Consider the following 14725-nt stretch of genomic DNA (forward strand, 5'->3'; position numbering starts at 1 on the left):
ATTTCCCTAATGGAGCTCCATTTTGTGACCCTTAGCAATCATAACTCCATTTTATAACTCTGTTCACATCTCCTCCTTTTGATCAAGATCTTTCTTCAGAAAGCATGGATGATCAATAAATTTTCAAAAACATTGATGAATAATTTTATGGTTTGGGTCCTTCATCGCAGGAAGGTTCATTTCTGGTATGTCATGTCCCACTGAGGAGAGAAACAGGTGTAGGCAGGAGTTGTTGACCTAAGGCCAATGGCTACATTTGAGCAACAGGGAGCCTCAGGGAAATGGATCTTAGGCATTGTCCTCAGTCATATCTGTCAGTTGAGGAAAGATGTCAGGAGGGAAGGTTTGGTCAATCGTTTCTAGTCTCTGAGCTATCGTCACAACATTTTAGGAAGAAACAACAAAAAGAAATAAGAAATGCTGGGAATGCAAGCTGGTGCAGCCACTCTGGCTGCTATTTTGTCTATAGCTTATCACTTGGAAAAATTATCAAAAGGCTTTGCTCAACCTACTTTTTAAATCCATTCCCTTGCCTGACCCTCACTTACAAGCATGTGGACAAGTTGATAAAGGTTGGAATAACCAGGCTCCTAGGTCTGACTGACTACATGGAATTCTTTCACAAATCTTAGCAGGTCTTCAAAGGCACTGGGAAAGTCCTCGGTAATGGCTTACAGTTCTTAGTCCGAGGAGCATAAGGAACTGATGAAGTCTCAGAGCCTCCTTCCTTAGATCTAACTGGGAAAGGATGCCTGCAGGATCTACATGAACGCCCAGGCTGTCATTATAGAAGGGCAGTCCAACTCATCTAGGATGTGTACATGGAGAGTAGGAGACAGAGGGTGGGAACAGCAGGGGTGGGGGCAGAACAGAGGAGGAGGGGCAAGGGGTTGAGAGGCATCAGCTATTTCTTCCATTCTTGAGAGCCTCTTAGAAGGGTCTGAATTAACTGCTGGGAATGTAGACTTAGCTCCTGAAGGGAAGCAAACTTTCCAGTGTTTCTTTTGGAATCTCCACTTAAAATAAGCCCCCCACTCATTTTGTTCGGTTTCATAACTCCTTTTCAGTCTATGCATGCAAGTAACCTCAGTTTGGACTATCAGAAGTGCCCCACGTTGGCCAATAAGGCTTTAAATCATCGTGGGGAATGCGAGTCTAACAGGCAAACATTTTTCAGCAAGAAGAGCCGTCTTCCTTACACATAAATCCTGCAGGAGCTCTGGCAGGGGGCTGGTTATCAAGAGTCCCCTTAGGAGAATGATCTCCCCAAACAGAGTATTCATCAAGAAGCTGAAACCCAACTCTTGCACTCAAAATGAGTGAAAACAGAATCCTCTCTTCAGAAATGAGAGAGGACAGAAGCCAGCAGCAGAGGACACCCAAACAAGGGAGGTTTGGGCCCAGGAGGACTTCCCACCAAGAACAAGGTTGCCAGGGAAGAGGGTGGAAAACAATGGCATCCTGCAGCTACTTCACAGGCGCCCACTGCGGCTTGGAACACAAGGCAGTTGCTCTGGACCCCACTTCTCTGACACCATGGAATGTCAACGGATCTCAGACTGTGTCTGTAAAAACAAGCAATGCGTTTATTTGGGGTCTTGGGGATTGCAGTTGGGAAGATAGATTCGAGAGGGATCAAACAACTGGGGGAAGAAATTAGGAGTTTCTAAAGGCAAAAACCACAAGTTGTTTTAAAAGAATAATGATTGATTCTGACAACAGGTGAGCTATCTGATACATAGAAATGTTCCAGAAATGGTTCTGTGGTTAAGGCCCGGGTTCTAGAGTTCAGTCTCCATCCAGGGGCAGACACGCACAAACTCCATTTTCCTAAAGATCTCCCAGCTCCCTTTTGGGACCCCCAGCAATTCTCCAAGTCCATCTCGGGACTCCCTGTTCACACTCATCTCAACATGGAGCTTTCCCAGGACTAAATGAACTGTGTCTGGGGATAAATTTGCTTTGCGGGAGCGGCTGGAGAACCCCCACTCTATGACGTGTATCGGGAGGGTGGGACAGTTTCCAATGAAAGGTAGAAAGAAACAGGGACTTGGCAGACAGCACCAACAGGAGCCTCACCCCCAGTTTCAGCACTTTTCTCGTCTCCCTGTTATCACAGACACCCTGAGCACAGAACGTGACGTGGGCCGGGATGAGGGATGCCAAGCCTGGTGCCGTGGGCGCCTCCAGAACTGGACAGGGCCCTGAGCAGCTACGAGAGTCACGTCTGCTGAGTAAGGACACTTTAGACGACTACCGTAGAGGGCATCAAAAATACTGTCATTAAGGCCTAACGTGTTCTGTCTGAAGTCTCAAGATGCTAGCACATACACTCTCTCCGTTCTAATGAACAAGGAAGAGGTTACAAGCTCTTACTGCCATTGGCCATTCTCAGGAAGGGTATGCAAAAAACAAAGCAGAGAAGAACTGGTAAAACACAGCCTCTCAGACAACAGTGGCAGATTTGGGTCAAAACTCCAGCTTGGAGAGATGCAGAATTTTATGCCACGAAAGGGAGGCCTTCTATTTCCAGATGAGCAAACGAAGGCACAGATCTGGGGCGAGAGTGTGGCAAGGTCCCGCAGCCAACTTCCCCAGGCCTCCCTGGCTCCAGGGTCCGCGGACCCTGCGTGCCTGGCACTCCACACTCCCAGCTCTGCACAAGGCCACGCGGAGCCTGAGAGAGGACTTAGCACATCGGTGAAACTGCTTCTCCTCGGCCTCTTCTCAGTCAGTTTCCAGACAGACCAAAGAAAGCAATCCTGGTTTTGTTTTCCCCAAGCAGGAACTCTGCTCACTAGTTTCGCTTTCCACTTTCAGTTTCCATCTCGGTTTCCAGTCTAACTTGCCAACAACATGCCCACAGGTTACGTCATGAACTGTTCATCTTTCTCATATAGCCCTGTGGTGGGGCTCACATCCTGAAACCCCAGTCTCCTGGCTGGATCTCAGAAGAGCCCACAGCTAAACAAGGCCCTGCAGAACTGCCAGCCATGAGGTAAGGACTTCTCTGCTTCTCTGCCTGTCAGTCTAAAGTTCTAGAAAAAAAGGCTAATCAATACTATCTCAAAAGACTGATTTCAGTGATGTCGAGTTTCCTTACTCTTCCAGGTGAGGGTCTGCTTGGAGACTGAGTGTCCTTAGTTCAGGCTTTTTCTTTTCTTTTTTTTTTTTTTTTCTTTTTTTTTAGCATCACCCCGAGGAAGCTTACCTCATAACAAAGCCCAAAGAAGCAGAGGGATGTGGGAAAAGAGTTTCTCAGGGAGGGAGAAAATGATCCACGTCTCTGAAATTCTCTTCCCCAAACTCCCGTCCGTCTGACCGAGGGAGGGAATGGACAGTTTGTCTGGAAAGGGACACTGCTTTCTGCTGGCTCCTCGCCTGGGGAAAAGGACCCCCACAGCCGTGTGAGCCACAGTCCTGGGCTCTCCCCAGATGTCTTGAGGAAAATATTGTGGGCAAATGGTGGCAGAAGCTCACTGTCTAGGGAGCAAGGCCCTCCTCTGTAGACTTCTGGTCTCACTCTCTGTGCTGCTGGGCTCCTATGTCAGGCCTTCTCAACGTCCCTGCATTTAAGATTAGCAGATGACCCTCTCTCCTGGGGAAGCCTCTGGTCTGCAGATACCCTCCTGTCGGTGGGGCTGGACTGCAGTTGTGGCCTCATGTGGGAATTTCTGTGCTGTCCAAACTGAATCTTGAGTTAAGTAACCCTTAATATCAACAGATTTTTAAAAAATTAATTGATACTGACTTGCACATTTCCCCTCGGTGCTCCAGTGGGCAAAATTTTCAAGGGGCAAAAGTTCCAGAAAGTGCATAATTACAGGCCTATGATCAACCCTCCTCCCAGGTCCATTGACAGAGGGGGTTGTCACTGACAGGGAAAATAATAATGATAATAAAGTAGCTATCGCTTCCTGAATGCTTATAAAGTGCCAGCCTGGCTTCTAAAATTATTATGTAAACCATGGGGCGCCTGGGCGGTTCAGTCAGTTAAGCATCCCACTCTTGGTTTTGGCACAGGTCATGATCTCACAGCTTGGTGGGTGTGAGTCCCACGTCAGGCTCTGTGCTGACAATGCGAAGCCTGCTTGGGATTCTCTCCCCAACCCCCTCACTCTCTGCCCCTCCACCACTTGTGCTGTCTCTGTGTCTCTCAAAATAAAGAAACTTTAAACAATTTAAATTATGATGTAAATTATATTTAATTATTTAAAAAACCCTCAAAAGACACCTACGAAGCAGGTACTCATATCACCCTGATTTTGCAACAATGAATCTTAGATTTAGAAACATTAAGATCACACAGATAGTAAGTGATAGAGCTGGGACATGAGCCAGAGTCTCTATTCAGTGATACCCAATTTGACCTCTACACCCATGCTTCTTAAAGTGTACCAGTGGAAGGTTTGTGAGACTATTTCGGATGGCACTCCAGTTGGTGTTTATGTTTTAATGTTTTGTTTATTTCAACATGTACTAACGAAAAATACATACATCATTTGAAGAATTTCTGTTCAGGTTACTAGTACAATGTTTCATTGTGATAAGATACATGTATGATAAACTTAGCCATTTTAACTATTTTTTAAGTATGCAATTTTGTGGTATTTAGTGCATTCACAGTGATGTCCACCCATCACCAGTATCCACTTCAAGAACATCTTCCTCACCTGAGGGGAAATCCCGTACCCCTTAAGCAGTCACTCTCCACTCATCCTTCGCCCCAGGCCCTGGCAACCATTAATCTGCTTTCTCTCTATGTATTTGCCCCCTGTGGATATTTCTCTTTTTTTTTTGTAAGATTTAAAATTTTTTAATGTTTATTTATTTGGGGTGGGGGGGAGAGCACGGGGGGAGGAGCCGAGAGAGAGAGGGAGACACAGAATCCAAAGCAGACTCCAGGCTCTGAGCTGTCAGCACAGAGCCCTATGCAGGGCTCGAACCCGCGAACAGGGAGATCATGACCTGAGCAGAAGTCGGATGCTTAACCCACTGAGGCACCCAGGCACCCCCCATTGTGGATATTTCACAAACAAAGAAGCATACAATAAGTGGCTCTTTGTGACTGCCTTATTTCACTTAGCACAATGTCTTCAAGGTTTACCCATGTTGTAGCAGGTGACAGAATGTCCTTCCCTTTTAAGGCTGAATAATATGCCACTGTATGTATTTACCACTTTGTTTAGCGGTTCATCCGTCTATGGACATTTAGGATGCTTCCACCTTTTGACTATTGTGAACAATGCCTGCTAGGAATAGAAGTATGCAAATCGTCTGTTTGAGTCTCTGCTTTTACTTATTTTGGGTACATACCCAGAAGTGATACTGCTGAATCACATGGCCGTTCTATTTCATTTTCTGAGGAATCATCACCATTTTCCACAGCAACTGTCCCAGTTTACATTCCCACTAGTAATTCCTCCACATCCTCGCCAACGCGTGGTTTTTGTTTTCCGTTTTGTTGAGGGCAGCCATCCTAATGGGTGTGAAGTGGTGCCTTGTGTTTTCGATTTGCATCTCACTAATGATGGGTGATGTTGAGCATCTTTTCATGTGCTTCCTGGCCATCTGTGTGTCTTCTTTGGAGAAATATCTGTTTTAAGTCCTTTGGCCATTTTGTAGTCACCTGTTTTTTTGTTGTTGTTGAGTCATGAGAGTTGTTTATATAGTCTGGATATTAATCTCTTATCAGATATGTGATTTGCAAATAATCTCTCCCATTTTAGGAGTTGCCTTCTCATTCTGTCAGTAGTGCCCTTTGATGCACAAACGTTTCTAATTTTGATGAAAATCCAGTTTACCTCTGTTTACTTATGTTGCCTATGCTTTCAGTGTCCTATCCAAGACTGCCAAATCCAATGTCATAAAGTTTTTTCCTATTTTCTTCTAAGATTTTTGTAATTTTGATCCATCTTGAGTTCATTTTTTATATGTCTACAGTGTAAGATAAGGGCCCACTTTCATTCTTTTGCAAGTGGATATCCAGCTCTCCTGGCACCATTTGTTGAAACATGTTTCCCCATTAAGTGGTCTTGGTACATGTTTCAAAACTCATTTGGCCATTGTTATGACCATCGTTACGGCCACGTTATGGAATTGTGAACCCCTAGCATCTCCCCAGATTTATATGTTGAAGCCCTGACCCCCAGTGTGACCGTATTTAGAGACAGGGCCTGTAAGGAAGTACTAAGGGTTAAATAAGGCCATAAGGGTGGGCCCTTAATCTGAAAGGGCTGATATCCTTGACAGAAGAAGTGCATGTGGACGAGAGGTCACATGTGGACTCCAGTAACAGAGCCCTTCTCAGGAAACAAATCAGTGGGCACCTTGATTTGGGACTCCCAGCCTCCAAAACTGGGAGAAAAGAAATATCTGCAATATCTGTTGGTTAAGCCACCCCGTCTGCGGTACCTCATCATGATAGCCTGAAATGACCATTGCAACCATATACGTAAGTGTTTATTTCTGGGCCCTCCATTTTGCTCCACTGCTCCAGGTGTCTGTTTTTATGCCCATCCCACACCGTTTTGATTGGGGTAGCTTTGTAGTAAGTTTTGAAATCCGAAAGCGTGAGACCTCCAATTTTGTTCTTTTTTAAGATCGTTTTGGTTATTCGAGATCTCTTGAGATTCCATATGAATTTTAGGACGGATTTTTCTATTTCTGTAAAAAACATGTCATTGGGATTTTGATAGGGATTGCACTGAATCTGTAGATTGCTTTGGGTGGTACTGACATCTGAACAACATTAAAGCTTCCAGGCTGTGAACACAGGATGCCTCTTCCTTTCTTTGTGTCTTCTTAATTTCTTTCAGCAATCTTTTGTAATTTTTAGTGGACAAGTCTTTCGCCTCTTTGGTTGACTTTATTCCTAAGTATTTGATTCTTTATGATATTATTAAAAAAGAATTGTTCTCTTTTTTTTTTTAATGTTTAAGTGTTTTATTTTATTTTTGAGAGAAAGAGAAACAGAGTATGAGAGGGAGAAGGGCAGAGAGAGAGGGAGACACAGAATCCAAAGCAGGCTCCAGGCTCCCAGCTGTCAGCACAGAGCCTGACGCGGGGCCTGAACCCATGAACCATGAGATCGTGACCTGAGCCGGAGTCAGACACTCAACTGACTGAGTCACCCGGGCACCCCAGGAAAAGAACTTTCAACCCAGAATCCCATGCCCCACAAAAATATCCTTCTAGAATGAAGATTAAATCAAGATGTTCTCGGATGAGGTGCGTCTTGCCGGCTCAGTCAGTGGGGTGTGTGACTTTTCATCTCAGGGTTGGGAGTTTTAGCCCCACACTGGGTGTAGAGATTACTTAAAAAGAAAATCTTTTAAAGTGAAAGTGAAAAAGGTGAGTGAGAAAAGGCAATCTCAAAATGCTGTATAACTCCATCATCTGACATTCTTGAAGTGACAGAGTGAGAGAGATGAAACAAATTACCAGAGGCTGGGGATGTTTGGAGAGTGGGGAGCGAACAGGTGTCACTGAAGGGACAGTGTGCGGGAGATATTTGTGATGATAAAATAGTTCTGTATCTTGATTGGGTGCGTGGATTTACTCACGTGATGAAACGACACAGGATTTACACACATTGTACCAATGTTGGTGTCTTCATTTTGTTATTGTATGGTACTTGTGTAAGGTATTGGAAGAAACCAGGCGAAGGGTACACTGGAGCTCCGTACTCTCTTTGCAAATTTCAGTGATTCTCTAATTATTTCCAAATTGTAAGTGGAAAAAAAAATTGGTCGAACAAATATTCTCTTTCAGGTGGTCTAAATTTGTGGCATAATCTGCAGACTAAGGTCCTGAAGTGAATACGGTTTTATAAGCCTCTACGTTTCTCTTTCTTTTTTCTTTCTTCTTTTTTTTTTTTTTCTTTCTTTTGAGAGAGAGTGTGTGTAAGCGGGGGAGGCACAGAGAGGGGGACAGAGGATCGAAAGCAGGCTCTGCGCTGACAGCAGCAAGCTCAATTCAGGGCTCAAACTCACAAACTGCGAGATCGTGACCTGAGCCGAAGTCAGATGCTCAACTGACTGAGCCACCCAGGCTCTATGTTTCTAACTGGTTTCTGTCCTGAATGTAGGAATAGGAAAATAGGAAACTCTCATTATACCATGTAATATGTGCTCTAAGTACTTAACACACATACAGGCTTATTAATGTTCACCCAACTTCAGACTCAAGTGTGCTCAGTCTATTCCTATCCCCATTTTACAAACGAGACTCTGAAACAGAGAGAGGTTACTTGCTAAAAAGTGGCAGAGCCAGTGTCTGAGACCAAGCAAACTGCATTCAAAGTCTGTGCGGATCTTAGGAACGTAGGGATTCTGAGGAAAATCAAAGCAGGCGTGCCCTTTCCAAGGCTAAGTCCTAAAGAGGAGCTGTTTTCTCTGGCTTCTTTCTATCGACCGCTCCTCACTTAACAACGAAAACTTGTTTTTCTCTTTTGCAGTAAGAACGCTGACGAGGTCAAAGGTAAGCTGCTTCAGCTGAGATGCCACTTCACCTGGGAGCTGCTAGTTGAAGACACTGAGATGCCCGATTTAGAGAACAGGATCCTGGATGAGATTGAGTTCCTAGACACCAAATACAACGCGGGCATACACAACCTGCTGGCCTACGTCCAACACCTGAAAGGCCAGACTCAGGAGGCCCTGGGGAGCCTGAAGGAAGCCGAAGACCTGATCCAGCAGGAACACGGCGACCGATCGGCTGTGAGAAGCCTGGTCACCTGGGGCAACTACGCCTGGCTGTATCACCACATGGGCAGGCTGGCGCAGGCCCAGACTTACCTGGCCAGGGTGGCGAACACTTGTGAGAAGTTTGCAGCCCCCTCCTGCTACAGGCTGGACTGTCCTCAGATGGACTGCGAGGAAGGGTGGGCCTTGCTGAAGTGTGGAGGAAAGAACTACGAGCGGGCCAAGGCCTGCTTCGAGAAGGCTCTGGCAGCGGAGCCCGAGAACCCTGAATTCAGCACTGGGTATGCAATCACCATCTATCGGCTGGACGGCCTCAACAAAGCGACCCAGGTCAGCGACGCATCTTGTCTGCAGCCTCTAAAAGAGGCCATCAGGCTGAACCCAGAAGACGCGTACATTAAGGCTCTGCTCGCCCTGAAGCTTCAGGACGTGGGCCAAGAAGCCGAAGGAGAAAAGTACGTCGAAGAGGCACTGACCAACATGTCCTCGCAGACCTACGTCTTTCGATACGCGGCCAAGTTTTACCGCAGGAAAGGCGCTCTGGATAAAGCTCTTCAGCTCTTAAAGAGGGCCCTGCAGGCCACGCCCTCCTCCGCTTTCCTGCATCACCAGATGGGGCTTTGTTACAAGGCACGCATGATCCAAATCAAGAGAGCGGCAGACTGGCAGCCCAGAGGACGGGATAGAGACAATGTCGACAAAATGGTAAGGTTAGCCATAGCTCATTTTCAATTTGCTCTGGAACAAAAGCCCACATTTGACGTTGCTTATATACACCTGGCCGGTATGTACATAGAAGCTGGCAACCACAGAAAAGCTGAAGACATTTACCAAAAATTGTTATGTTTGACGTCCTTCGACGAAGAAAAACAGCAAAAGGTACATTTCCACTATGGTCAATTTCAGGAATTTCAAAAGAAATCTGAAGTCAATGCAATTATCCATTATTTAAAAGCACTAAAAACAGAAAAGGTGTCACTGACAAGAGATAAATGTATTAATTCTTTGGAGAAACTGACTTTAAGAAGACTTTCCAGAAGTGCATCAGACATAGAAAGCTTGAGCATTCTTGGGTTTATCTACAAAGTCAAAGGCGAAATGAATAAAGCCCTGGAGTACTATGAGCAGGCCCTGAGGCTGGCTGTGGACTCTGGGAACTCTGGCACCTGATCCTGGTTGTGGAAATATGAACCACATTCACATTTTATTTGATTTTAGGTAAACATGTTAACTCTAACCATTGTTTCTGTTTGCTACTTTCAGAAACATATTAAGCAATCCACTGCAGTGATGCAAGTTTTTAACCATTACCCAAACCTGGTAAAATATTGGTTCTATTCAGAAAATACTGAAACAGAATATATACATCTCTGTTATGTGAGAGAGGAACCATTTCTCTGCGAATGTTATATAGTCAAAAAACCATTTGTCGAGTAGATTCGTAGCAAATAAAAGCCTAGATTTACATAAAACAAAAATGTTTCATTCATTCATTTTATCAACAAATAGTTTTTGGTGTTAGATACCAAATATGGTGATGTAGTGGAGGAAAAAATCTTTTTACGCTACCCATTTTAGGTTCATTGGCCAGGACTCCATAATTAGAATGACAAGCACAGATTAACAAGAGATAAACAAACAGAGATTTATGAATACATGCACCGCACACACACAGGGGAGCACCCAGTGATGAGTAACTCAAAAGGGTGGCTAGAAAACATAGCATCCTGGCAAACGAACAATGCATTTTTAGAGAAGGGATAAGAAATTTTAGAGAAGGGAAAAGAACCTTGAGTTTCTAGGGTGGCAAACTGTAGGAATGTAAATATTTGGGGGAGATTAATGGAAAACAAGGGCTAGTTGAGAAGGTTTGTTATGGGGGCCTGGGTGGCTCAGTTAGTTGAGCGTCCAACTTCGGCTCAGGTCATGATCTCACAGTTGGTGAGTTCGAGCCCCGCGTCGGGCTCTGTGCTGACAGCTCAGAGCCCCAAGCCTGCTTCGGATTCTGTGTCTCCCTCTCTCTCTGTCCCTCCCCTACTCACTCTCTCCCTCTCTCAAAAATAAATAAACATTTTTAAAAATTAGGGGAAAAAAAAAAGAAGAAGAAGGTTTGTTATGTAGATTACTCCAGCAGTGACTCTGGGCTAATAAGGGTCTACACTTGTCTCAGGCAATCAACTTCTCACCTTCCTGGTGGAGAGGGTAAGGGGACATCACTACAAAGTTCTGTACTGCTTGTAGGCAGGTAGGGGGAGTACGCAGAGCGTTTCTTGTACCCTGCTTCTTCTCAAGTGCCCTCAGTTCAAAATAATCCCTACACCAACATGGCATATTTTGGGGCGGCATACTCTGCTCCCCTTCAGCAAAGAAAGCAGACGTCTCCCCAAACCTCCTGAAGTTTACGATCTAGTCAGTAACAAGTACACAGTCAATTACTTGTTTGATGTTTGATATTTATTGTTCCAAAGCAGTTTCTCTTCTTTCATGCCACATGTAGCACTGTTTATTCAGTCATTTTCTGGTATTGATTGATCAAAAACACAGGAAAAGGATGCTAAATGATCTGAGAGACCATCAGCAACAACCACCTTTGTGACATTTTATTAAAAGGGGTTGCACACCAAGCAATATTTTTAAAAGGAAGAAATAAGGAAACAATGTCTTTTCTCATCCAATAGTTTTAAAAGGAAGAGATAAGGAAACAGTGTGACTGCTTTTTTCATCCATGTATTTTTTTAGGGGGAGGATGTATTAATTTCCCACTGTGGCTGTTAACAAATTACCACAAACTTGGTGGCTTAAAACCGCAAAAACTTATGATCTTACAGTTCTGAAGGTCAGAAATCTGAAATGGGTGTCACTGGATGGAAATCCACTGGCAATGGCCACAGAGGTATTGGCAACTGCCTCCAGAGGTCCTAGGGGACAATCCTTTTTTGTACCTTTTCCAACTACTTAGAGGCTGCCTGCATTTCTTGGTGGGGATCCGTAATCCACAAGAACACAAATCCTCAAGGAATTCATACACAGATTGCGAAAGCCTTTTGATTTCTACTAAAATTCGTTAGGAATCGAAGGGAGCAAAGTTCATCATTGAAGGCTAGACATGAGAGCCACACAGATCCGATCTTCTCAACATACTTGTAACTAAAACAAAGACTTCTTAGGTTTAACAAAAATGGTATCTTACAGTGCTTGAGTTTGGGGAGGAGGCCCAAAGTGACACTGGCACTAAAGTGAGTCTAGCCACTGGGAACTCTCCCAGAGAGAGAAACATGAAAGGTAAATACTGGTCGGATGACTGGTTAATCTACTAGGCAGCTCTTCCCAGGTATTGCTAATACATCATTTGCAGCCAGAAAGCAGAGCTCATTCATGCAACATAAATCTCTGGATTATGGATGTGTTTGTGTGAGGGGTGCTTGACGACCCAGAGGTCGCAGTCATCAGAGTGTCTTATAATCTAACACCATCTCTCTATCCCCTCGCGTCCCCTCCTCTGGAAGAGGTGTCTGCACTCTGAGGGCTCAGAAGCTCTAATGTGTGGAAGAGCCTGGACGCTTGCAGGGGAAAACAGCAAGCAGCAAATCCAGAAAAAGAGCTGCTCTTCCGTAGTGAAAACGCTCCTGTCAAGCCTCCACATGACTATCTCCGGGCATTACGGAGAAGTCTCGGAACTGACAGCTGACTTCCAGGACTTGTTACCCCTCCCATGGAAATGACCGGCAAAACCTCAGCTGGCGTCCTTGTTTAGAGTTTCTGCCGCTCAAAACTTTCTCCAAGTGCCTAGGGAATGTCTCTCACGTAGTCCAAGTCCGGCCAGGCCACAGCTCCTGCCACTCCCTACTGTTAAGGTGCCCCCAGCCAGATCTTTGCTAACTGCTGTCCGCACACCACTGCAAGCTCCAGTTCCTCGGGGACCCTCTCTGGTCACCGTTGTCCCCATTGTTATGATGCTGCTAGTACTGGAACTGCATTGGGACTGAGGGCCCCTACCCATAGCCTGCCCCAGCTTGACCCAGAGGGTGGGTCATGAATCCACAGCCCTGAAGCCTGTCCCCAGCAGACCAGATGTGACACAGCCACACTTCTCTGACATTCCCCTTGATGTCCACCGTTCTCTCACGCACGCCTCCTCTTGAACTCCAGGACCATCCCCAACTGCTCATCTGTGCTCAACTCTTCCTCTCCTTCCTGAAATCCAGCTCCTATCTCTTGCAGGCTGTGTCCTGAGGACAAGCTCACATGATTTCAAACACATACACGAGGGTATTATTGACAGCACTGATTCTCAAGGAGGGAGAATCTGAGGGGAGAGGAGAATGTTGTCCCTGAGAGAAGAGAAAGAAAAAAAAGTTCCTCAATAGCACCAAGGTTGAGAAACTGACTTACATGTATTTCTTAAAAGCGTTACTTAATTTTCGGTTTCCCAAGAAGATTTTAGATCAATTGCCATGTTTCACTTTCTGTTTCCCTTTGTTGCTAGTTGCTGCGTCCTGCATGTTGACTGGAGTACGTTCAAAAGACAACACACTACTGGTTTTACCAAGAATCCACCCAAACCAACGGTCTGTGAAAAAAGATCAATATTCAAATTCCATCTAGTAATTCTGGCACGTTCAACACCCACTCAACAGCCAGACGTTTGTTTCTTCTCAATCCTGAAAATGTATATTCCTTTAAATTTTTCACAGATGGTTTTTGCCTTTCTGAATTTGAATTCCTAAACAATATAAGTAGATAGGCAGGATTTCCTTTCCCTTTAAGGTTCACTTCTGGTTGCTTAGTTGCTATCGGTCTAAACCTTAATAAGCAAAGACGACCTTTTGGCTTGGATACAGTTAAGAGAAAGGAAGGGAGAGAAGCAGGAACAAGGAAGGAAACATAATCCATGCACTGAAAATTTTTTCAAACACTGGAGCGCCATTAAACTTTTCTACATCCTTGGTAAGGAGGGTATTCTGGCTTTATTCTTCCACCCACAGCAAACTGTTCGGTACCTTTTCTAAAATGCAGCTTCCTTGAGGCACCTGGGTGGCTCAGTCAGTTGACTGTCACTCTGTCTCGGCTCAGGTCATGATCTCACTGATCGTGGGATCGAACCCCACTTGGGATTCTCTGCCTGCCTCTCTCACTCTTTCTCTCAAAATAAATAAACATTTTTTAAAAACAAAATAAAGGATGCCTGGGTGGCTCAGTTGGTTAAGCGTCAGACTCTTGATTTCGGTTCAGGTCATGATCTCAGGGTTCGTGAGACCGAGCTCCACCTCACTCTCCATGTTGACAGCACAGAGCCTGCTTGGGATTCTCTTTCTCACTCTGTCCCTCCCCTGCTCGCTCTCTCTCTCAAAAATACATACATACATACATACATAATAAATAAAATTAAAAAAAAATGCAGCTTCCTGCTTAAGTTAAACATTACAGTAGGCTTCAGGCCCATGCCATTCTTCCTCTGATCTCATTTCTTGAGACCTCCCCCCTACCCTTACTGCTCCAGCCACACCATCCATTCATGGCAAGTATGTTCCCACCTCCCTGGGGTTTGTACCTACTGCTTCCCCTGCCTGAACCATTCTTCCCTGGCCCCATAACCACTCTCTCCTTCACCTGCTTCAGATCTTTACTCAAATGTCACTGACCCAGTGAAATCTTTCCTCCCCACCATATTTATAACGGTGAAACGCCCTGCACTGTAACCCTCTCCATGCTTTTTCTCCATAGCACCATCTCACACACAATACTTTATTTGTTCTTTATTATCTTTATCTCCCACACTAGGAATGAAGTACTCGAAGGTAGATCCTTTGTCTGTTTTTTTCATTGCTGCATTGCCTGTGTCTTGCACAACGTCTGCCTCTTAGCAGTTGTTCAATGCGGTTCACTGAATCCACGAAAGAATGACTGAAGTCACAGGGGGACAAAAATTTTAGTGTGTGGGTATTTGGCATTTTCGGCTCAGATTCCTGATACCACCCTGATCTTTATTAGAAGTTGTTAGGCGAAGCACGGTTGGCAAG

General features: G+C 44.9%; 1 protein-coding gene across 1 annotated transcript; it reads left to right on the forward strand.

Moving 5' to 3' along the window:
* The first annotated feature begins 2927 nt into the window (after positions 1-2927).
* Positions 2928-10498, forward strand: LOC122201681 (interferon-induced protein with tetratricopeptide repeats 1-like). The gene is made up of 2 exons (XM_042907567.1): positions 2928-2998; positions 8459-10498. Exons 1-2 carry the CDS (start codon positions 2994-2996, stop codon positions 9873-9875), a joined length of 1422 nt encoding a protein of 473 aa, XP_042763501.1. The 5' UTR covers positions 2928-2993; the 3' UTR covers positions 9876-10498.
* The last annotated feature ends 4227 nt before the right edge of the window (positions 10499-14725 follow it).

The sequence above is a fragment of the Panthera leo genome, chromosome D2 (genome assembly GCF_018350215.1).
Source record: "Panthera leo isolate Ple1 chromosome D2, P.leo_Ple1_pat1.1, whole genome shotgun sequence".
NCBI classification, from domain to species: domain Eukaryota; kingdom Metazoa; phylum Chordata; class Mammalia; order Carnivora; family Felidae; genus Panthera; species Panthera leo.